This window comes from Apium graveolens, chromosome 7, assembly GCF_009905375.1.
Source record: "Apium graveolens cultivar Ventura chromosome 7, ASM990537v1, whole genome shotgun sequence".
NCBI lineage: Eukaryota > Viridiplantae > Streptophyta > Magnoliopsida > Apiales > Apiaceae > Apium > Apium graveolens.
Genome location: NC_133653.1, coordinates 138,484,480 through 138,510,798, shown reverse-complemented (window position 1 = coordinate 138,510,798; position 26,319 = coordinate 138,484,480). Strand labels below are relative to the sequence as shown.

At 37.0% G+C, this 26,319-nt stretch overlaps 1 protein-coding gene across 1 annotated transcript; it reads left to right on the top strand.

Moving 5' to 3' along the window:
• Nucleotides 1–6,946: 6,946 nt before the first annotated feature.
• LOC141674059 (uncharacterized) lies at nt 6,947–7,563 on the top strand. The gene is made up of 2 exons (XM_074480786.1): nt 6,947–7,069; nt 7,225–7,563. Exons 1-2 carry the CDS (start codon nt 6,947–6,949, stop codon nt 7,561–7,563), a joined length of 462 nt encoding a protein of 153 aa, XP_074336887.1.
• Nucleotides 7,564–26,319: the final 18,756 nt, after the last annotated feature.

Below are 26,319 nucleotides of genomic sequence, written 5' to 3'. Positions count from 1 at the left end.
TAAGAAGGGAGGTATCACTGTGGTCGCAAATGAAAGAATGAGCTCATCCCTACTCGAACAGTTACAGGATGGAGAGTATGCATGGATTATAGAAATTGAACAAAGCCACAAGGAAGGATCACTTCTCCCTTCTATTTATTAATCAGATGCTTAACATATTGGCGGGTTATGAGTATTTTTGTCTTCTGGATGGTTATTCCGGGTATAATCAGATTTGTATTGCACCAGAGGATCAGGAAAGACTACCTTCACTTGTCCATTTGGCACGTTTGCTTTTCGCAGAGTTTCGTTTGGGTTATGTGGCGCCCCGGCCACCTTTCAGAGATGTATGATGGCTATATTCTCTGACATGATTGGAAATAACGTCGAAGTGTTCATGGATGACTTCTCCGTCTTTGGACACTCATATGATGAATGTTTGAATAATCTGCGCGCCGTACTCAAAAGATGCGTGGAAACTAATTTGGTGCTTAATTGGGAGAAATGTCACTTTATGGTGCGTGAAGGCATTATCCTTGGGCATAAGGTCTCTAGCAAGGGTCTGGAGGTGGACAAGGCCAAGGTGGGAGTCATTGAAAATCTTCCCCCACCTAATTCTGTGAAAGGAATCCGTAGTTTTCTTGGTCATGCGGGTTTTTATCGGCGATTCATCAAGGACTTTTCGAAGATATCTAAGACGTTTGTGCAATTTGCTTGAGAAAGATGTGCCGTTCAAATTTGATAATGAATGTTTGGCAGCATTCGAGACTCTCAAGGAGAGTTTGATCACGGCACCAGTCATTACAGCACCAGATTGGACAGAACCATTTGAGATGATGTGTGATGCGAGTGATTATGCGGTAGGTGCAGTGCTGGGACAGCGCAAGAAAAATCTCTTCCATGTGGTCTACTATGCGAGTAAGACTTTAAATGGTGCCCAATTGAACTACACCACTACTGAGAAGGAGCTTTTGGCTATAGTCTTTGGCTTTGAGAAATTTCGATCTTATCTGCTTGGTACGAAAGTAACAGTATTCACTGATCATGCAGCTATTCGCTATCTGGTTTCTAAGAAGGATTCGAAGCCGAGACTCATTCGTTGGGTGCTTTTACTTCAGGAATTTGAGTTAGAGATCAAAGATAGAAAAGGTACTGAGAATCAAGTAGCTGACCATCTCTCTAGGTTGGAGAATCCCGATTCTACTTCACAAGATAGGACGTTAATCAATGAATCTTTTCCGGATGAGCAGTTGTTTGCAATTCAGGAGGAAGAACCATGGTTTGCAGATATTGTAAACTATCTCGTCAGCAATATAATGCCTCCTAATTTGACATCCGCTCAAAAGAAGAAGTTTCTGCATGAGGTGAAGTGGTATATGTAGGATGAACCATATTTGTTTAGACAGGGAGCTGACCAGATCATTAGGAGATGTATCCCGTTCTGTGAGACAGAGGGGATATTACGAGACTGCCATTCCATGGTTTATGGTGGACACTATGGCGGTGAGAGGACGGCAGCTCGTATTCTGCAAGCAGGTTTTTTCTAGCCTACCTTGTTCAAGGATGCTCATCAGTTTGTTTTAAGGTGTGATCGTTGCCAAAGAGTGGGAAATTTGTCAAGGAAGGATGAAATGCCATTAAATGTGATGCTTGCAGTCGAGGTCTTTGATGTATGGGGAATCGATTTCATGGGGCCTTTATCTCGTCTTGCAATAATCAGTACATCTTGCTGGCAGTCGATTATGTCTCAAAATGGGTCGAAGTTAAAGATTTACCGACAAATGATGCAAAGGCAGTGCTAAATTTTCTTCATAAGCAAATTTTCACAAGGTTTGGAACACCTCGGGTAATCATAAGTGATGAAGGATCGCATTTTTGCAACCGTAAGTTCACTTCTATGATGCAGTGTTATAATGTAAATCATCGAGTAGCTACTGCCTATCATCCGCAAACAAATGGTCAAGCGGAAGTGTCTAACAGAGAGATAAAGCGCATTCTAGAGAAGGTTGTTTGTCCGTCAAGGAAGGATTGGTCTTTAAAGCTCGATGAAGCTGTTTGGGCTTACAGAACAGCATACAAAACTCCACTTGGGATGTCACCGTTTCAGTTGGTGTACGGAAAGGGATGTCATCTACCTGCGGAGCTTGAGCATAAGGCCTACTGGGCATTGAAGAAGTTGAACCTGGATTTAGATGCAGCTGGTAAGAAAAGAATGCTTCAGCTTAATGAACTGGATGAATTTCGACTTCAAGCGTACGAAAATAACAAAATGTATAAGGAAAAGGTGAAGAGGTGGCACGATAGGAAGCTACATCCAAAGTTATTTGTGCCAGGGCAACAAGTTCTCTTATTCAACTCTCGGCTCCGACTTTTTCCTGGGAAGTTGAAATCAAGGTGGTCTGAACCTTTTATTGTCAAAACTGTGTTTCCACATGGAGCGGTGGAAATTTTTGAGAATGAACCGGACCAAGCATTCAAGGTTAACGGTCAGCGGTTGAAGCACTACTATGGGGACATGGCAAACCGAGAAGTGGTTAGTGCCATTTTGTTGACTACTTGAGCAGGGTACGAAACGTCAAGCTAATGACGAAAAAGAAGCGCTGCATGGGAGGTAACCCATGAATTATTGTTACAGGAACCCTTAGAAGTTAATAACCTATCCAAAAACACAAAAAAATCAGAAAATAGGGGCTGAAATTTTTTTTTTTTCCAGTGACCCCCTGCGCGCCCGCGCAGCTAAGCTGAGCGGCCGCGCAGCAAGCTGAGCGCCCGCGCAGGGGTCGAAGACCAGAATTTTTTTTTTACAGTTCAGAAAAAAAAAAACCAAACAAAAACAAACACAAAAACAGTTTTAGCCCATAAACCCACGATTTGTTCCCACTACCCCATCATTTTATCCCTTAATTCCCAAACCCTAATCTAATCCACACCCTATATATACATACACCTATCCTACATATCTCCCACAAAACTTCCTACACTTAAACCCTCTCACAAACATCAAATATCAGTTCTTACACGCTTTTATTCACGAATCAATGGCACCCAAGAGAGCACGCACTATTGACAGCAGCAGCACAGTTCCTACTGCTGATTCATCGAGGGGTACTGCTGCAAGGCCTCGGTTAACTGACAGAGCCGCGGAGGAGGAGTACACTAGGCTGTTGGGTAAGCCGATTCTGAAGGAGAGGGGGTTTTTGCCATCGGGGAGGGATGGTGAATTGCTACCCATGATTGCAGAAAAGGGGTGGATAGCTTTTTGTGAGTCACCCGAAGCGGTACCGATGAGCGTTGTTCGCGAGTTCTACGCGAACGCGAAGGCTGAAAAGAATGGGTTTTCTGTGGTCCGTGGGCTGACGGTTGATTATCATCCTGCGGCGATTCGCCGTGTGATTGGACAGCGAGAGAGGAAGCCCGAGGAGGAGAACTGGAATGAAAAGACTGCTGAGGATTTTGACTTGGATTTGATTTGTGCGACTCTCTGTCGACCGGGAACAGTTTGGACCCGCAGTACAGGCAATAATGAGTATCGTCACTTTCCGGCGATCGCCATGAACAGGTATGCCCGTGCATGGAATGCATTTATTTGTGCTAATATTTTGCCTTCTTCGCATACACACGAGGTCACAGTTGAGAGAGCACAGCTGTTGTGGGGAATTCTGAATGAGGAGTACTATGTGGACCTTGGTGAGTTTATCTACCAAGGAATTTTGAAGTTTTTGAGGGGAGCAAAGCATATGAACATCCCTTATGCATCTACGGTTACGAAGCTATGCCAAGCAGTGGGAGTGAACTGGCCGGCTTATGAGCAGTTGCAGTTGCCAGCCGCTCCGATTGATTCTGGCACTCTGAATGGGATGCAGGAGTGGACCGGTGGTGAGCCTGAGGAGCATGGGCTGGGTTATCGTCTTCCAGGAGGGCGTCCAGCATGAGGTGCTACTATGGCTAGGCCAGGGCGTGATGAGGCTGGTTCTTCGAGAGCTCAGGAGGGTGCTGGGATGGTTGATGCCCAGTATAGGAGGCTTTCACGGCGGATGGATGCCATGTATGAGACGCAGAGCAGGTTTGCTCAGGAGCTCACCCTTGCGTTAGGGACTGCTTTTCGAGGCCTTGGAGCTGATATTCAGTGGCCAGTTTTTGGTGAGGACTCTGCATACCCGCCGCCTGATACTCCACCCACTGAGGGTGATGATGATGATGACTCCGAGTAGGTATACCCTGTGTTCCTTTCTACTACTTTCACTGAGGACAGTGAAGATTTTTAGTTTGGGGGTGGTAGTTAAGGAATATTGTGTGTGTGTCATTTAGTTGCATATTCATGATAGTTTAGTGTCATTTAGTTGTATATTCATGATAGTTTAGTTCATATAGTTGCATAATTTATGCCATATAGTTTTTTTTATGAATGTCATGTAGCTCATGCATTTACCATGATCCCTTTTGCAATGATTTATCGACTGAATTGTGATATTGATGTGAGTGTAGTGATAGCATTAAAGTGATATTAAGTTGTGTACGTTGATATGCATGCTAGAAACAATTGTAAGTCCACTAAGTCTTAGAGAATGCGAAAGGGCTAGATTGTGTTATGATTTGGTTGTTTTCAAGGTCAATCTACTTATTATGCTTAGAATTCAATTATAGGTTCTTAGTGATAAAGACATGAAAAAGAAAAATTTTGGAGAAAAAAAATATGGAAGTTGTTGCTAGTTGTGGCTAGGCGTCAAATGGCTAGTAGCCGGCTCGCATATGTTGCGAGTAGTCTAGGGTTGAGCAAGATGGAGCGAAACGCACTTGCTCAGAAGTTAAAAATTTTTTTTTTTTGCATAATTGATCAAGAGTGGGCTCTTTGGTATTCAAGTTATTAAGTTCTTAGGGGACTTTGTGCCTAGTGACCTAAGGCTTTTAGAGTCTGGGATCCGCTAACCTAACGTTCGTTACATGGATATCATTGTATAAGTCTTTTGTGGACCTCACTCATTGCACGGTCAAATAAGCATTTGAGTTGTAAATAAAAAGCACGATTCCGTAGTAAGCTCTAGAGTTCTTGTAGTGTTGAATATCACTTTGTGCCTGGAATTTTTATTCTTTGTATAATCGTAGGATTGCCTTGAGGATAGTCTAGTTATAGTAATTGGTCTAGTTGCGAAGCATATCTGTTAAGCATTTGCACACACCACGTTTCTGGTTGTATGTCCATTTGCATGAGTTTATTGATCTTTAGTTGTCTAACTGCATTCGTTGAGATGTGGCAATTTGGTTGATTAATTGTAGTAAGGGGGATCGCTGCATTTTCATATATATTGCATTCATGCATATTTGTTTTTGATTCTGTGACGCTTGAGGGCAAACATCGATTTAAGTTTGGGGGTGTGATAAGTGGCATTTTATACCACTTAGAACGTCTTAAAATGGCTTAAATTGGTGTCTTGAAATCAAGTATTTTGTGTATTTGATGCGTTTTTCTAGTGTTTATGCATTTCAGGGTATTAGTTGCATTTCGGGGGAGGAATCATCAAGAATAAGCCTTGGCATGTGTTCACCATTGTGAGAGGAAAGGAACGGGCAGATTACGGCGAAGAAACAGAGCAAACTTGGAATTTTTCCAGTGGAGGCCTGCGCGCCCGCACAGCTATGTTGAGCGGCCGCGCAGCAACCTGCGCGCCCGCGCAGCTATGCTGAGCGGCCGCGCAGGGTCGGGAATTTTGCTGAATTATTTTAGACTTCTACTTCTGTTTGGCTTCCAACTTCTATGTAATCTGAGTTTTATGGGACTATTATATAAGTAGATTTGAGACGTTTTCACAGGGGGGATTGGAAGAGAAGAAGAAGAAGATTGTGTTTTACGCAAGAAGCGAAGGAGATAAGGAAGAAGACCGATTTAGCACACCGCAACGAAGAGGAAGCATATTTTCTTGTGATTCTTATTTCGTTGTAACGTTGGATGCTAGTTTTCTTGCTTTGACTTATTTACTCTTGTGACGTACTCTGTTTTTATATAATTAGTTTAGTTATTATTTTCTTGTGTTTGTTTATCATGATTTCATATGAACCCATGATGGCGATAAGTTCTATTATGGGCTAATCGTGATCATGGGGTTGCAACGGATTTATTATGGAATTCTTTAGTTAATTGTTTAATACTTTAGTGTGTGATGATTGCTTGATATCTAGTATTGGTTGTGCGTATTCGTCTTATGTGCGTCGCGAACATATAAGATAGGGTGTTAATCTCTTGTGAAGCGACGGTGGATCTTGAGATTTAGAACTTGCCATGCTAGCATAGGTTCATGTACGTTGTGCATGATTAGTGGGTAACTCTAACAGTTTTATTTGCCCTATGTAATCAAAAAGAATAACTTGTGCTTAAATCGTTGTGTTGTCAATTTCTGTAGACATATAGGAACTCAACATAATTGATGACTATTCGACTTCTATCTTAATTGTGGATGCTTGGTAGAATGGTATTAGTGCAATGAAAGTTGGCTTTTATCAGTTTCGTGTTATTCGATTAATATCATCACTGTCACATGCTAAAGGTAATAACAATGGCTATAGAAGGAAGTAATAATGAAGTTGTGATCTCATGAGTGTTTTATTATTGATAAATTGAAGTGTTAGTTAAGTGGTTAATTTAGTAGTTAATTATAGTTAATATTTAATCAACAGTTTTAAGTGTTATTATCTTAACATTGAGAAGTAATCATACATTGGTGAGTGAGTTTAATTAGACAATAATTTAGTCTGAGTCTCTGAGGGAACGAACTAGAAAGTATTCTATATTACTTGCGAACGCGTATACTTGCGTGAATATTAGCGCGTGTTTTCGCCCTAACAATATACAGAGGAGGCCTAGTATGCCCGAGCACGAAGTTAGTAACATTGGAGACAACCTTGGCTCGACATGGATGACCCCTATCTTGGCTTATATAAAAGAAGGAATGCTTTCAGATGAAAAAATGAGGCAATGAGAGTAAAGTATATGGCAACATGTTATGTGATATATGATGGGATCCTATACGGAAGGGGGTTCAGCGTACCCCTCCTCAAGTGCATAGACGGAGAGGAATGCAACTATATCCTAAGGGAGGTGCACAAGGGCATTTTTGGCAACCACTCGGCGGGTAGCTCTATAGCTTAGAAAATCCTCCGTTAGGGTTACTATTGGACAACAGTGAAAAAAGATGCATTTGAATTCTCTCGGGCTTATGATAAGTATTAACAATACTCCAATTATTACAACAGCCCCGTGGCCCCTTTCACATCTATCATGACCCTTGGCCCTTTGCTATATGGGGAATCGATTTGATTCGAGAACTCTCGAATGCCAAGGGTGGTGTCAAGTATGCAGTTGTTGCGGTGGATTATTTTACTAAGTGGGAAGAAGCTGAGCCTTTGGCCATCATCACAGCAAAGAAACTCAAAGAATTTGTGTACAGAGCTATTGTGTGCCGGTACGACATCCGATACAAGCTGATTTCAGATAACGGGAAGCAGTTTGACAGCAAGGAGATGAGGGAATTTTGTGAGCAATTGGGAATTCAGAAGAGTTTTCATGCGGTTAGCCACACACAAAGCAAATGACAAACTGAAGTTGTTAATAAAATCATCAAGCATACCTTGAAGGCAAAGCTGGAGGAAAAGAAAGGAACATGGCCAGAAGAGCTCCCACATGTTTTGCGGTCCTAAAATACCACCCCAAGAACTACAACTGGGGAGACCCCTTTCTTTATGGTGTATGGGTGTGAGGCCATGGTGCCGGTTGAAGTAGGGGCATGATCGTTTCGAAGGGATAATTATGACTCTGAGGCAAAAAGGTCAACCATCGACTCTACTTGGACATGATCGAGGAGATTCGAGAGGATTCTAAGATCAGGATAGCAGCATATCAACTGAGGACAGCTCGACACTACAAAAACAAGGTTCGAGCTCGGACTTTTAAGGTGGGAGATTTGGTTCTGCGTCGGGTCATGTCAAACATCAAGATGGTGAGCCACAGAGTCTTTAGGGCAAATGGGGAAGGCCCCTACAAGGTAAAATTAGTGCTTTGGGAGGGAATCTACCACCTAAATGATATGCAGGACCAGTTGATCCCAAGAGCCTAGAATGCGGAGCAACTCCGGAAGTATTATCAGTTATATTGTTCTTTTCAGACTTAGTATTATTAAAATATCCCTAAGTCTCGGGGGGGGGGGGGGGGGGGTAGTGCTATATAGGTGCCTCCCCGAGGCCAGAAGCATGTAATTGACTCACTTTCCATAATCTGTAAATGAATGATTGTTATTTATTTATTGTGTGTCTTGATTTTTGACATTTGACTAAGAGACCAGCATGGGAACACTCTTGATGGACTCCCACGCGAGGACAAAACAATCACCTTTATATACTCGAGCTAGGCTCCAACCCGCTTGGGATCAGTATTATAACAACCAGCTTATATAAAGCGAGGTCATTACATAATAAGCAACACGAGCTCATTATGAAGTTGAGGGTAGCCGTATATGCTAGATGGCATATGCGACCCCGCATGTGTGAGCCCGTATATGTGGGATCAAACTTGTAGAGGCTAAGCTCGCGATGCCAAATGTCTAAGCTGGGTGTGAGGATAAAATACTTGATAAAGATGGGACCTGTTAGGTCACACAACACTGTAGAAGGGGGTTGAATATAGTGTAGAATACAAGCAAATCGATTTCAAACACAAGTAACAGTAAACAGATTAATTCGATATAATAAACTATATTACAATGGAACTGTTCTCTCTCAATGATGAACAAATATCACGAGAGCTGCTAGGTTACAATGTATGATCTTCTCGATAATGATAACACATATAGTGTAAACCTATGTCTGTGTTTATATAGTACACAGTTACAAGATAACTTCTAATTGATATGAAATATAATTCTGTCTCCTAAAATATATCAATCAGATATCTTATACAAGGCTTTAAGTCCTCTAACTCTTTCCATGCATATCTTCTTTTGTATTAGTCTCGATCCTCTTTCCTGTAAATCAGCTTCCTTTCTTAACTGTTAGTCCTCTCGTACTTAAGTTCTGATATCCATCTTCTGATATTTATCTTCTGATAATCTAAGTTTTGATATCCTTAAGTTCTGACTTCCAGTAAGTACTGATATTTCCTGTTTGTTAAGATCTGAAAACTAAACATGAAACATATTAGACATGACATCTCAAATATATCTAACAATCTCCCCCAACTAGTAAATTGTGCAAAAATATACTAGTTAATAGATTTGATGATGTCAAAAACATTTAAGTTCAAATGCAATAAGAGTTTAATAAGACTATTAACTACAACTTACAGTCCTTGTAGCTTTACCAACTTCACTGGATCAATCTGAATCCATAATGATTCTTAACAAAATCTCTTACCAGCTTATCTTCAGCTTTCCTCAGAAATTCAACTAACTGTGCTTTGACCTGCATCAGTTCTTCATCTTTACTATCACCAATTTGATAAATGGCTTTTCTGAGAGCTTGAATTGATGTTCTTTCAAGACCATCACCAAGTCTAATAACCCTAGAATGTGAAGAGTTTTCATTATAACATAAGCATTTTCCTTTCAGAATAACTTCCACCTTAGCAGAATTCTTCAGCATAGGAATTTCTCTTCCATCACTTTCAGTAATCATTGGTATATACTGAGAAGTATTTGTACCTGAGATTCTAAATAGATCTCTTATAGCCTTCAAAATGTATTCTGACCATCTTCCTGTAACATCAGATTTTACTTCCAGAAGATAGTGAATATGTTGAAGTTCTCTGACAGACTTCTTTAGCACATCAATATCAGCTAGTCTGTAAGTTAATCCAACATAGAGAAATAAAATCAATTTCTCCTTTAGATTTTCCTTATCATGAGCATCTATCACGATTTGAGCAGACAACACTTGGTCAAGGTGCTTTTGTTTGATTTGTTCATATGGTTTGTCTATCAACATGAAAGGATCTCTTAGAGTAACTTCTACTCATGTTTGTATCTTTTCTTCATCAGAACCTAATCCAGCTTTATCTCTAGGTTGCTTAGATCTCAACCCAAATGTTGCGAGTTGACTCATCATAAGATTGGATTTTGGTTCAACTAGAGTAGCTTTCTTCCATAACAGCTTCTTCTTATCAGCAATTGTCATCTTTTCCAAATTAACTTGATCAGAATTTGCTGTTTCTTCTGTAGTTTGCTGTTCTTTATTTTGAACAACTTGAGCAATGTCAGAGGTTGTTTTAGATTCTTCAATTATCTTTCTTCTCTTCAGAATTTGAACAGTTTCATCTTCTATCAAATCATCATGCACTGTAGTTTGATAGACTGGAATGGAAGAACTTATCTTTTTCTCAATCTTTAAAGGTTCACCAACCTTTTCTTTTCCTTTTGACTTAGGATCAATCTCAGTTTATGATCTAGTCTTGGACTTTGAAGTCTCAGAATTTGACTTTTCCCTGATCATATTGCCTTTTTTCCTTAGTCCTTGAAGGTTTCTTTGCATCAGAAGCTCTTGACTTAAGATTTGTCTCCTCAGCTGCAAATCTAGCTTCTTCCTCCTTGAGAGTTTCCAAATCCATTCCTGGATTTTGTTTCAGAAATAATCTTTTAGCTATCTCCTCATCAAGTGTCTGGATTTTAGGATTTTTGTAATAAACAGTAGTCTGCTTCCCCTTTAGCTTCAGAGTTTTTAAAAACTTCTGAGAGTCTTTAGATCCTGACTGAATCAGAATATCAGAACTTGACATCAGACTTTGTTTATCAGAACTTGACTTCAGACTTTTAGCATTCACAACATCAGAACTTGACTTGTTCTATGTAGAAGATTTTCCTTGAACTTTTGCTTGACCTCTACTGTTATCAGAGTTTCCCTGGTCATCACTTTTATCATCCTTTTTCTTCAGTATTTCAGTAGGTGAGCATTTGGACTTAACTACCTTCTCCCCTTTTTTGGCATCATCAGGAAGTGAGAGAGAAAGAAGAAGTTCAACTGAAGATTGGATTTCATCCAATTGAGCTTTCTGAGAAACTTGATTAGCCAGGACCTCAGTAATTTGGGCTTGTTGCTTCTCTTGAATCTTCTCAATGGCTTCAATTTTCTCAAGAGTAGGTCTGATATATCTATTCTTGTCAAGCTTAAGCTGTAGATCTAGCTTATCAGCATGTTACTTTAGTGTATCAAGCTTTTCATGAGTAGAAGAATGTAGACCTTGAAGATGTTTGGTAGATAGAGCATTGATCTTGAGTTGTGTCTTTAAATTAGCATTTGTGAGCAACTCATCAGCTTTACAATATGCTCTGTCAAAATGTTAGAACTTGGAATGAAATCAGTGTCATTCCACTTCTTGGTCCACTCCACACCTCTGTGAGTATCCTCCTAAGGAATAGGTGCTTCCTTTTCAACAAATTTCTTCATCAATTTTTCCTTTCCTAGTATAGGAACTGGAGTCTCAGCAGAAATACTGTCTTCAGAACTTGAGGAAGACTCATTATGTTCTGACAGCACAACAGTGTGTGAAGCAACTGGAGATTCAGGAACAACTTCATTTAAATTCTGAACATCAGAATTTATCTCCAGAGCTGGTTTGGTTGATATAGATGGTATCTCAGCATTTAAAATTGGAAAATGAGTTGGAGATTGCTGAGCTTCTGTAGATGGAACTTCCAGATAAAGAACATTTGGTATATTCGAATTATGAATATCTATTTCAGAATTTTGAGTTTGTTCTTTAGCATCATCTGTAGCTTTAATAGGAGAGACATGAGGGGTTACAACTATATCAGTAGCAGTGTCTTTGGCTTGAGCTGGAAGGGATTCAATAACAATTGGTTCTTGTAAGATTAGAGATTCCTGATCTCCTTCCTCAGATTCTTCAGTATCTTCTTATGGAGCCTTAGCCAAATACCTCTTAGCCTTCATTTTCTTCAATCTCCGTGCCAATGAAGGAGTTGCGTCAAAATTAAAAGAACTTACAGATTTCTTTCTTTTCAATGTATCAGAACTTTGAGCTGCTGTTTCTGTCTGAGAAGTAGAGTTCTCAGCTTCAATTATCACAGGTTCTGATGCATGAACCCGTGCTTTAACTATTTCCTTTTCATCACTATCAGATTCATCTCTGAGAATCATCTTCCTTCTCTTTTGTGGAGGTTGAGGAACAGACTTTGTCCTCTTTGGCCTGGAAGATGAAGATCTGATGGTATGTGCTGATGATTCAGGTTGTAATGATTGAGGTGAAGGTTTGACAGATGTCCTGATGGTAGATTTTGGTTGTGGTTGAGAAGTTTGAGGTGTTTGGGTAGTGGTGGTAGGTGCTGATGGTTGAGGTTCAGATGGTTGGACATCATGATATAGTGCAGTGTATGTAACTGGATCATAGATTATTAAGGCTTGTTTGACAGATAAAGGTTTTGGAGGGGTCTCAACACAACCTTCTTATTATCAGTAGATAATATGTCATTAAAAGCTCTTTTAGCTAGTTTAAATGATGGAAGTAATTCACTAGCTAATTGGGGCTTATCAGCACAACAAAAACTATAAATAAGCTGACAGAATCTAGCAAAATAAACAGTGTTCCTATCTTCTGTCATCCTATCCCCAATAAAGCCTAAAACAGCACTTGCATAATCAAAATCAGTTTGATTAATGAGAGCATACCCGATTTGTTGACTGAATATAGGAATTGCATCGAAATTAGAACATTTGTTTGCAAAAGCCTTTGTGATGCAGTCAAAGAAGAAACTTCATTCCCTCCTTATGTAAGATCTCTTCAATTGACCCAGTTTTGCCAATGTCTTTTCATACCCCAGACTGGCCATCATATTTTGAAGAACTGGCTCGTCAACAGTTGTATAAGCGCAGTTCTCAGGCAACTGCAATGCTTGGCGAACTGTAGCCAAAGTCACGACATGCTCATCCTCCCCTGTTGTAAAGATAATACTTGGGGACCCTTGAGCACCACCATCATCATAGATTCCACTTCTCCAAAACTCCAGCACTTGGGTTCCAGAGAATTCTTCAGGTTGGGTCAAAGCATACCCAATATCAGAATTAGTAAGGAAATCCTGAATAAAGTGAAGTTTCGATGGAGCGTCAGCCTTGTTAAGAATAGACGAGTAGTTGTTAGAAACAAACTTAGCTCCATTGAAAATCAAGTCTTTTGGTCCCATCTCTGTAAGAAATTAAGTGAGAAAATAAGTTGCGCGAAAGGTGTTTGTGAAAATGCCTGTAAGAAAACGCTTCAGAGAATATTAGAGAGAGAGAATAAAAGAGATTAAGAATAGAAAAGTAAGTAAAAGATTAGAAAGTCTTTTAACTCCCATATATATACTCTCTCCACTCAACAGTTATATTTTTGAAGCATGGGATACACTTTACACCTGGCAATGTGTGAATAGTCAGTTAACAGTTAAAGTAGGAGTTAATGGGCACGTAAAATAAGCAATAATTACCGTGCACATGCAGTTTTTCAGGATAAATACGTTTACCACTAACCCTTAATGATTATGACTATTTTTATCTTATCCAAATATATTCTGATTTAAATATGATTGTTTCAGTTTTTATCACAAATAAGTCAAGTAAAGTAAAATGCCACGTAAGCATCAAGGATTCCATCAGGATTTAATGTCAGAACTTAAACTTATATCAAATTTTAACAGTCATCAGAATATGGCTTCTGACCAAAAAGTGAATATCTTTTTCTTTGATTCTTCATACAAATACTGACTTGTTTTCTTCAGAGTTTAATCATCAGAACTTTCATCAGAACTTGTCCTCAAAATTTATGCAAATGACACTTAACTGTTTGTCAAAAATAACTTAATCACCATAGTAATTTTCATCATTCATATGGAGTGAAAGTGTGTGCATTCAGCAGAATATTAGATAAGATTAAAGTCTGATAAACTTCAGTACAACTTAGTGTTAGATATCTTTGATAATGTCATGACTAATATGATTTGTGTTTAGTTTTTAGATCTTACTTAACAGGACAAATCAGTACTTAACTGGAAATCAACATTTATACTGAAGTTAGAACTTAAAGTTGTCAGAACTTAAGTTATCAGGAGATATTTATCAGAAGATAATATCAGGATTTAAGGAGGCTTTCAGATAAGGAAGGCGACTGATTGTAAGGAAAGAAGATCAAGACAAATGCAAGAAGAGATATGCATAAAGAAGGAATTCTATGAAGAATAGAATACTTGGAAGTAAAGATAACTAGTTGATATAATTTAGGATACAGAATCATATTCGATATCAATTAGCGATTATCTTATAACTGTGTAGTATATAAACACAGACATAGGGTTTACACTATATGTGTTATCATAATCAAAGTTATTATTTATTGTAACCCTAGCAGCTCTCGTGATAATTTGTTCATCACTGAGAGAGGATAGTTCCATATTGTAACAGAGTTTAATAAAGCTTGTTTCTGGTTACTTGTGTTCTTTAATTCGATTTGATTGTGATAAACACTGTATTTAACCCCCTTCTACAATGTGTGTGACCTAACAAGTGGTATCAGAGCAAATCTGTTAACACACAAACAGTTTAAGATCCGAAAACAATCATGTCTGAAGAAGAACAAACTCCAACTAACCCCACCAAAACTGAAGAACCTCCAAAGACTCAAATCCATAGTCGAGATGAGACTATTAGAGTTCCCATACTGAAACCATCTGAATATTCCATATGGAAGGTGAGGATGTCTATGTTTCTGGAAGCTACTGATCCAGAATAACTTGATAGAATCAATGAAGGACCACACAAGCCAACCAAACTCTCTATTGTAGTTGCATATGAACCAGCAAAGTCTGTACCAAAGGAGAAGAGTGATTATACTGCTGAAGATATCTCATCAATTGCTAAGGATGCTAAGGTACGACACTTGCTGTATAGTGCTATTGATAATGTAATGTCAAACAGGGTAATCAACTGCAAGACTGCAAAGGAGATATGGGATGCTTTGGAGACAAGATGCCAGGGAACCGATTCAATTAAGAAGAACAGGAAGACTATACTCACTCAAGAGTATGAGCACTTTGACACAAAGCCTGATGAGTCATTAACTGGTTTATATGACAGATTTGTCAAACTCTTGAATGATTTGTCACTAGTTGACAAGGAATATGATCTTGAGGATTCAAATCTTAAATTCCTGTTAGCACTTCCTGAAAGTTGGGATTTGAAGGCCACCACTATAAGAGACAACTATAATCTTGAAGAAACAATTCTTGATGAAATTTATGGGATGCTCAAGACTCATGAACTTGAGATGGAACAAACAAATAAGAGAAAAGGAAGAAAGTCAAGGACAGTTACTCTTAAGGCTGAGGAGGAATCCCCCAATGCAGCTGCCTCAAGGAAAGGCAAGGGAAAAGCTCTCATCACAAAGTCTGATACTGAATTATCAAGTTCTGATACTGATGATGACTCTGAAACTGAAAGCTTACCAGAGATGGATCCTGATGAAGAGATGATGAAGCTGTGTGCTCTTATGGTGAAAGGAATCACAAGGATTGCATACAGGAAATTCAGAAAAGGAAAGAAGTTTTCCAGGAAAGGTGCAAGTTCTGATAAGAAGAGTTTCAGAAAATCTGAAGGCAAAGAAGGAAAGTCTGACAGAGGATATTACACAAATGTCAAATGCTACAACTGTGGTGAGAAAGGCCACATATCTCCTGATTACAAGAAAGTGAGGAGTGACAAAGGCAAGGCTCTTGTCACAAAGAAGAAAAGCTGGACAGACACTTCAGATTCTGAAAGTGAGGTGAACTATGCCTTGATGGCAAATGCTGATAACAGTTCTGATGCTGCTGAGTTAAAGGTACCTCAAACTACTTATGCCTTTCATACTGATGATATTAATAAGTTGAGAAGATATCTTAAAACTATGTTCATTAGTGATAGAGATCAAACTTTAACATGTGAAAGATTAACTTCTAAAAATCTTGCTTATAAGAAGAGGAATGATTATTTAGAAAAAGAGTTAGTCATGTTCCATCAAACTCAGAAAGATATAGATGATGCCTTTTATGTTAGGGATGGAATACTTAAAATAAATGAATCTCTAAAAACTGAGTTAGAAAAGGAAAAAGAGATTATCAGGACTTGGACTAACTCTGGCAGAACAACTCAGAATTTGTTAAGTAGTGGAAACTGGAAATAAGGCTTAGGTTATGGAGATAAGAATGACAAGGGAACTGTATAAATTGAGCCTGTAGTTGTTAAACAAAAGCCTAAGGTAAATCCTGTTAAGTTTGTAGCTGTAAAGTCTGATATTGATAAATCAGAAGTTAAAGAGAAATTAACTTCTGACAAACCAAAACAGGATAAGCCAACTGAAGTTAACATAGGCTTAATGACAAAAAAGCAGCTTAAGCATAAGCTGAAAGATGTTAAGAATGTAAACAAGGTAAATCCACCTAGGAAAAGTAGGAATGGAAATGAAGGTGTGAATAAAAGTAATAATTATAAGTCTGTTCCTAATGCTCCTAGAAAAACATGTCATAACTGTGGAAATTCTAACCATCTGGCTTCTTTTTGCAGGAAAAATAAGAACATAAACTCCCTACCTTCAAAGTCGGGAGTTAAGAGTCAGTCTGTTAGATATAGGCCACAAAATCCTTGTTTTCATTGTGGTAGTTTATGGCATTCCATTTATACTTGTAAGGAATATCATTGTTTGTACTATGATTATTATCAAATAAAACCTTCTTTAAATAAAGTTAGCATTGTTCCTTCTAGTGTAAGTTCTGATACAAAGTCTGATAGTGTAAATGCTGATAAGAAAAATGTTAACATAAACTCTGATGCTAAATCCGCTGCAAATATTAACAAACTTAATAAGGCCAAAGGATCCAAGCAAGTCTGGCTCCTTAAAACTAATCATTAGTGGTCTTTGTGATTGCAGGGCAACAGGAAAAACATCCTAGTTCTGGACAGTGGATGTTCAGGACATATGACTGGAAATAAAGCCCTGCTATCAGACTTTATGGAGAAAGTTGGACTAAGTGTTTCTTATGGAGATGGCAACATGGGAAAAACCTTGGGAGATGGCAATATCAATCTGGGGAATGTCATCATTAAAAAAGTAGCTCTGGTCTCAGGACTTAAACATAATCTGCTGAGTGTGAGTCAAATCTGTGACAGAGGTTATCATGTGGATTTCTTTGAAGAACACTGTGAAGTTGTAAGCAAATCTACAGGCAAAGTTGTTCTGAAAGGATACAGGCATGGTAACATTTATGAAGCCAAGCTTTCAACAAGTACTGATGGTTCTGCAATCTGTCTATTAAGTAGAGCATCAATTAAAAAAAGCTGGAATTGGCACAAGAAACTCTCTCATTTATATTTCAACAATATAAATGAACTAGTCAAGAAAGATCTTGTGAGAGGTTTGCCAAAATCAGTATTTGCTCCTGATGGCCTTTGTGATTCATGTCAGAAGGCAAAATAAAGAAAATCTTCTTTCAAGAGCAAGACTGAATCATAAATTCTTGAGCCTTATCACCCACTACATGTTGATCTATTTGGTCCAGTGAATGTCATGTCAATTGCAAAGAAGAAATATGCTATGGTCATAGTGGATAAGTTCACAAGATACACATAGGTGTATTTCTTGCACACAAAAAGTGAAAATGCATCTATTTTGATTGATCATGTCAAGCAACTGGATAAATTGGTCAAAGATTCTGTGAAGATCATAAGAAGTGATAATGGCACTGAGTTCAAGAATTTGATCATGGAAGAGTTCTGCAAAGACCATAGAATAAAGCAGGAATTTCTGCTCCTGGAACTCCACAACAAAATGGAGTTGTTGAAAGAAAGAATAGAACTCTTATTGAAGCTGCACAAACTATGCATGATGAAGCAAAGTTGCCAACCTACTTTTGGGCTGAAGTTGTGCAGACTGCTTGTTTTACTCAGAATGCAACACTCATTAACAAGTATGGAAAAACACCATATGAGATGGTGAAGAAAAAGAAGCCAAATCTGAAGTATTTTCATGTATTTGGATGCAAGTGTTTTGTTCTTAAGACTCATCCTGAACAACTATCCAAATTTGATCTAAAGCTGATGAAGGAATTTTTGTTGGATATCCACTTTCCACAAAAGCCTTCAGAGTCTACAATTTAAGAACAAGGGTTGTCATGGAATCTATCAATGTCTATTTTGATGATAAGAAACTTACAGGACTTGAAGATTTCAATGATCATGATCAGCTGAGATTTGAGAATGAAGTTTTAAATTCTGATACTGAAAATCCTGACAGTCTAAATCCTGATAATAACTCTGATGTTATTGAAACTGTGGTGACTACGTAAAAGGAAGATGCACTTGTGCAGGGGGAGCATACTGAAGATACAACCACATTTCAAGAAGCATCAGAATCTACAACAGGCTCTTCAAGTTCTGATGGGCCAAGTTCTGATAATTCTGGAAACTCAAGTGCTGATATTTCTGGAAACTCAAATTCTGAAGGATCAAACTCAGAGAGCATACTTTCAGGGGGAGAATCAGAAAATGTTGATGAAGACAGCATGGATCATGGGGGAGCATCCAGTTCTAGAGAAAATCTTCCATCTGCAAGGAAGTGGACTAAAGCACATACACCTGACTTAATAATTGGAAATCCTGATGCAGGTGTCAGAACTAGAACAGCTACATCAAATGAATGTCTTTATCACTCTTTTCTCTCTTAGACTGAACCAAAGAAAGTGGAAGAAGCTCTTCAAGATGCTGATTGGGTGCAAGCAATACAGGAAGAGTTAAATGAATTTGAAAGAAACAAAGTCTGGACCCTAGTGCCAAGACCAAAGAACAGATCTGTTGTTGGTACAAAATGGGTATTGAGAAACAAAACTGATAGTGATGGCATAATTACAAGGAATAAAGCAAGGCTGGTTGCAAAAGGATATTCTCAATATGAGGAAATTGATTATGATGAAACATTTGCACCAGTTGCTAGATTGGAAGCCATAAGGATATTTTTGGCTTATGCTCCTCACAAAAGTTTAAAGCCTTTCAAATGGATGTGAAAAGTGCTTTTCTTAATGGAGAATTGGAAGAGGAAGTATATGTTGAACAACCTCCAGGTTTTGTAGATTCAAAATTTCCTAATCATGTCTACAGACTTGAAAAAGCACTTTATGGCCTTAAGCAAGCTCCAAGAGCATGGTATGAGACACTAGCTCAATTTCTTCTGGAAAGTGGATTTAACAGAGGGACTATTGACAAAACATTGTTTTATCTCAACCATGGAAAGGACTTACTTTTGGTGCAGATATATGTTGATGATATCATTTTTGGTTCTACAAATGACAAACTTTGTAAAAAGTTTGCCAAGCTGATGCAGTCGAGATATCAAATGAGTATGATGGGAGAACTCAATTATTTTCTGGGCCTTCAAGTCAAGCAAAATGAAGAAGGAACTTTTATCTGTCAATCTAAGTACACTAGAAACTTGTTGAAGAAATTTGGAATGCAAGATTGTTCAAGTGTATCCACTCCTATGTCCACTGCAACAAAATTGGATAAGGATACTGGTACATCAGTAGATATTATTGATTACAGAGGTATGATTGGCTCATTACTCTATCTAACTGCAAGTAGACCTGATATCATGTATGCTACCTATCTTTGTGTAAGATTTCAAGTAGATCCAAAAGAACCTCATTTAACAGCTGTGAAAAGAATTTTCAAGTACCTTAAGGGTACAGCTGATCTGGGATTGTGGTATCCTAGAGAATCAGACTTTAAGCCAATAGGTTACTCAGATGCAGATTTTGTAGGATGCAAAATTGACAGGAAAAGCACAAGTGGAAGCTGCCAATTTCTAGGAGGCAGATTGGTTTCTTGGTTTAGCAAGAAACAGAAGTCAATTTCCACATCAACTGCAGAAGCAGAGTACATTGCTGCAGGAAGCTGTTGTGCACATATTCTTTGGATGAGGAATCAGTTACTGGATTATGGGTTAGAATTTTCTAAAATTCCTATTTACTGTGATAATCAAAGTGCTATTGCTATGATAGGTAATCCAGTTCAGCACTCAATGACAAAGCACATCAGCATTAGGTACCACTTCATAAGGGAACATGTGGATGAAGGTACAGTGGAATTGCATTTTATTCCAACAGATCAACAACTAGCAGATATCTTCACCAAACCACTATGTGAAGCTACTTTTACAAGATTGGTAAATGAACTTGGAATGGTTTCAGGTTCTTTCTCTAAATCTGCTTAGTTTATGTTCTGATACATCAGACTTTATGATCAGTATTTACAGATATTATTATCTTTGTGTATTCTATGCTTAAATTAAAAATTGCTAAAGTGCTGATTGTTGTCTGATGTGAATTTCTAAACTCTGATAGTGATATGAATGTTTCTGTGACTATTCAATCCAATGAGGATAACAGTGCTAGATACTGACCTAGTAATCTTTAATATACTAAAGATCCTGTGTATGAAGTAATTGTTTATGTGGAAATCTTTTAACACAAGCAAATTCTGATATTGAGCTTCGTTAAAGTTTACTTTGTGTATCTTGTTACTAAGTCAAAAACTAGAATAGTGCTTCTTATCTGTTAAGTTCTGATGTTGGTAAATCTGATGGATGTACTAAATGCTGACAAGCCTCACTTATCAAAAGAAAAAGAAGAGAACATAAATAAAAATCAGGTACTCCTTTGAGATCTAGAGTAAAAATGTGGAAGGGACGGCCCAAGTGCATTGCTGGTATTAAGTTATATGCATTAGAAAAGCAAAAAGAAATTTTCTTGGTGACTTTTCACATTCTCTGATTACTGGAGAAATACTCTGACAATAGCATAAATTCTGATAAGCAGTCGTGACTCACTTACACTGAGAAGCCACTGTACAATGGAATTTCAAAAGATGCATAAAATGAGCACAACACAGTTGAGGTGGACTCATGCATGAACTCATTCTATAGTAGACTTCAGAATAATGACAGATTTTAAGCAAAGTTCCTAGTTATGCCTTATTTCTAAGATACACTGAAGTGAATCAGACTTTAATCTTTATCTGATATTTAGCTTACTGCACACATAAATACTCCATATGAATGATAACAATTACTGTGGTGATAAATGTTATTTTAGATGAATAGTTTAAGTATCAGTTGCATAAATTGTGAGGACAAGTTCTGATGGAAGTTCTGATGTTTAAGTTCTAATGAAACATAGCAATACTTGTGTAAAGAATTACAGGAATAAAACATTCACTTTTCGAGTTAATGAGCCATATTCTGATGACTGTTACGTTCTGATATAAGTCTAAGTTCTGGTATTAAATCCTGATTCTTTACTTGACTTATTTGTGGTTAAATCTGAAACAGTCATATATAAAATCAGAATATGTTTGGGTGAGATATAAACAGTCAACAAAATTTGGGTTAGTGGTACTCGTAAATGCATAGTATTTTTACTTGTTTCGTGTGCTCATTAACTCCTGTTTTAAGTTTCCAATGGCTGTCATTATTACTCATCGGTCTAGGGAGACGAGGCTTGACTTCTTTTCGTTTCACATTCCATGCATCCCTTGGTCTTCCCTTGTCTATATAACTGACCAATAATCCTTCAGTAAAAATCAATTCTTTCTTCTCTCAAACAATGACTCAGTTTGGTTGGTTTTACTGCTATGGCTCAGACAAGGTGACTATATGGAACAATGGAGTTCCAACTCGTTATCCTATAAACAACATTCCTTCTAATCTCTGGATTCAATTTCCAGAATTCATTAAAAATGACTTGTTAACTGTCTAAAGAAATCTTCATCTCCATTCTCTTCGTCAGCAGGAGAGAATCATTCATCTTGCTATTTTTTTTATTGAAGATAGGAAGAAGAATAATTAATTGTAATCCTCCTGTTTCTCTTCACTGTCAGCTTTGTCAGTCTTTTAGACAAGGACTAAGGCTGTTGATGTTAGAGATTTTAGACTAGGGCAATCTTGTAATTTTATGCATGTAATTTAAGTTTCATGAAATGTATTCATTTGATATATTAATGAAATTTTACTTTATTGCAAGATTTTGTCTCTGAGTCGTTTCATATTCTGATGACCTTTTAAATTCTGATAATAATCAAGTTCTGATGACCTGTTAAATTCTGATAATAATCAAGTTCTGATTGAAAGGAATATGTCCTAAGTCCAATTATGTATTAGGATTTAGGAATAACTTTTTATGTAATCTGTTTTGATTTCATTGATATTAATAAAAGACTTGTTTTGTTTTTATTACGGGCTCAATCTATTTAAGTGTTTAAATAAGATATACCATAATTTAGAGTAAAGCTTTTTATGGATTATGATGAGATCATAATAGTGAGACCTAAAAGATGATAACTCTAAACTTAAATAGTTCCTGGTTGTAGGATTACTAACTGGTAATTAATAATCCGCAAAGATCGGTACATACCATGCTTGCTTCATTATGAAGGATGTCTGTTCTCATAGATATTTGTGTGGTGACACTATAGCTAGTATGTAGGTGCTTATTATAAAATAAGTTCACTGAACATGACTCGCACAGCTGAACAACTGATGGAGTTCACTCACGTGTCAGCAGTTGTTCACATAGTGATAGTTGTACAAGTATCCTTAAACTTGAGGTCATCATAGTCATCTTGTGTACACTGAACTATGTTTTGGTTTAGTTCTTAGTCTCCAGGGATAATTATTAGGGCTCTACTGGGTATAGGAATTTGTACACGAAGATAATGTATGATCAATATAGGATCTACCCCTAGCGAATGTTCAAGGCTGATCCACTTATGCTAGTTCAGGAATCTCTGGCCAGAGTGAATGAAATTAGAAAGGAGTTTCTAATTTGCATAGAACTACGCATAGTAAATGGTAAGCAAGTGATTGAATTAGATAGGCTTGACACGAGATCCATGCCTTGTATTTAATCGGGACATTGTAGGGAAGAAGGAGTTTATTGTACGGTAACTATTCACTGAATAGGTTCTTGGTATTCTAAGCAGTGAATTTATATTATCCGGATAGTCACGATATGCTGAGAAGTATCCCTCACGATGTAGAATAAATATGATTAATTAATTAATCATATTTAATAAATTAGAGAATTTATATAAATAATGATAAAATAGTTTTATTATTATTTATTTCTACTACCGGCTTAATATTGAACCTACAGGGTCACACCATAAAAAGAGAATGATTTAATGGTGGAGAAATTAATTAATAATGGTTGATAATTATTTATTTATGAAATAAATAATTAATTGGCAAATTTAATAATTAATTAAATGAGATTTAATTGATTATAAATTAATTAAGAAAAGTTCTTAATATTATTAATTAAAGGATTTAATTTTTGGAAATTAAATCAAGAGAGAGAATTATTTCTAAAGTGTTTAGAAAAAAGATTAATAATTAAAAGGTGTTTTAATTATTAATGAGAATAATAAATGGGATAATAATAATAATATTTATGGGAAAATTTCAGCTGAAAATTTTGCCTATAAATATACTATTATAAACCCTATTTTTATTCGAACCCAATGATTTAATGGTGGAGGAATTAATTAATAATGACTGATAATTATTTATTTATGAAATAAATAATTAATTGGCAAATTTAATAATTAATTAAATGAGATTTAATTGATTATAAATTAATTAAGAAAAGTTCTTAATATTATTAATTAAAGGATTTAATTTTTGGAAATTAAATCAAGAGAGAGAATTATTTCTAAAGTGTTTAGAAAAAGGATTAATAATTAAAAGGTGTTTTAATTATTAATAAGAATAATAAATGGGATAATAATAATAATATTTATGGGAAATTTTCAGCTGAAAATTTTGCCTATAAATATACTATATAAACCCTATTTTTATTCGAACCCAAAGACCCAAAAGTTTTATAAAACCCAATTCTCTCCACCTCCTCCTCCTCCTTAACGTCTTTTTATTGATGGATACCGGTGGAGTGCTTCACGTTTGAGGAGCAGCTGCTAAGAATCTCCGATCGTTGCTTTTGGATCGCATATTAAAGGTTAGTATTCGATCCCTCGTTTTTACCACGATTTATATGCTTTTATTTGGATTTTATGTGTGTAAAAGTGTTTTGCCATGCCCCGTTGCGTTTAAAATCCAACATTAGTATCAGAGCATAGGTTGTATGCATATAGATCTGTGGTAAAAATTTCAGAATTTTATGTGCTTGTATGAATTAATTATGATTTTTACAAGTAATATCCTAGATTAATTTTGTGTGATGAGAAATCGTTTCTCAGAATAATTTTGAATGTTTATCTGGGTTCTACAAGTGTTGTAGATCATCTGGGTATTTTTTTCATAATTTTATGATGTATAGATTTTTTATTATGAATTTTTGAAGATCTTGCAATTAAATTCGTAATTAAATAAATCATATATATATATATAAATTGATTGTAAGTATGTATATATATCTGTACTACTGTCTGTGATGTTCTGCATGGATAGTTAGAAAAGCAAGGAACAGTCAGGTCTGACATGCACGGCGTTCGAGAGAATCTGTCCGGCGGCTGCTGCAACAAAAAAAAGGGGTGTCGCGCATTCCGGGAATGCGTTAAACCCTGTGGCGCATTCACAGAATGCGTTACACCTTTTAATTGTTTAAAAGGGTTGTAACGCATCACCGGAATGCGTTACAGGGCTTGTAACGCGTTCCTGTAATGCGTTACAGCCCGACTGTCCACATTAAAATTGATTTTCTGGGAGTTTCGTAACTCCGTTTTAGGCGTGCAATATACCGTTGGATTCGTTTTTCCGAGACGGATCTAATGGAGTGATCAATTTTAGTTTATATAAAAGTTTTGAACTGTTTATATTTCCGAAAGTGTTTTAAAGCTGTTTTTAACTGTTTTTAATTGCTTTTAAATGCTTAATGTGATACATGGAGATGTATAATGCTTAGACTAATGTGCTAAATGATATAACATGCCTACCTCGATGTTTATTAATGTTGATATATGTGATATATGCTTAGTTTATCATGCGATGATAGATTTAGGTGAACTTAAATGAACATAAGGCGTTTGTTAGACAACCTAGTATAGTGAAATTGTTTCATAACCTTAATAATAATATTATGAATACAATCATGAGATTCTTGTGTTTATGAAACACGTAATTGAATATGAATTTTCGATATGAGAGAAAGGATGATACTGTCAACAACAGATTTCTATCTGTAAGAAAGGGTTATTAAGTGACGCCTCTTGACAATGCTCCACCCGATCTGGGAATCATCTGATTATTGATTATTGATTTGAAATATTTAATTTAAAAGGAATAATCTCTTTATAATATGATTATGATTGTAACGTAATATAATCCCTCTAAAATTAAATAATATCAAGTAGTAATTGGCCAATGACACAACGAGCTTGTGTCGGTCATAGCCTTCCAACATGATAGAAAGTAGTTATTAATTTTAAATCATTGTCGTTTCGTGCCACAGCCGAGGGCTTTGATTTCGAAATAAGAAATACTTGTCTATTTCATAGAGATGTGTACATTGAATAAGAATCTAAAGGTCGTTACGTGCCACAGCCGTGGGCCTTTGGGTACTGATTCAATTGTACGGAATGTTGGGTTAGACTTGACTTAAAATATTGAGTTTGTCGTGCCACAGCCGTGACTCAATTATTCAAGAGGCTAAAGTTTGATTAGGGAATAACATTAAATGTAATTGACAAGAGTTGTCTGCCTATTGAACATTACATGGCGTTTCGTGCCACAGCCGGGGTTGTGTAATGGAATGTAGGATCCCTATTCCCACTAGCATTATGAATGCTTAATTTTTCATGTAGGGGGTTGAATAAATTAGGTAAACTAGTGGGAGCCACTTATGAATAAAGACCCGATTCATATAGTGTTTTAAAATGAAATCGAATATTTGCTAAGTGTTGTTATGTGTTTATCATTTACAGATTTACTTTGTACGTTATGTCTTCTGCACTATCACTCAAGAGCATACTGGATGCTCACAAATTGACTGGTCCTAATTATGCTGACTGGCTTTGAAACTTGAGAATTGTTCTCAGGATTGAGAAGCTGGAATACGTGATTGACTCACCTAAGCCTACTGAACCTGCTAGTGATGCACATAATGATGAACATGTTGTGTATCGTAAGTGGATAGATGATGCAAATGTTGCTCAATGCATCATGCTAGCTTCCATGAACATTGAGCTACAGAAGCAACATGAGCATATGGATGCTCACACTATCCTAATACATCTACAAGAGTTGTATGATGTGGCAGGGAGGATAGCTCGATATGAGATATC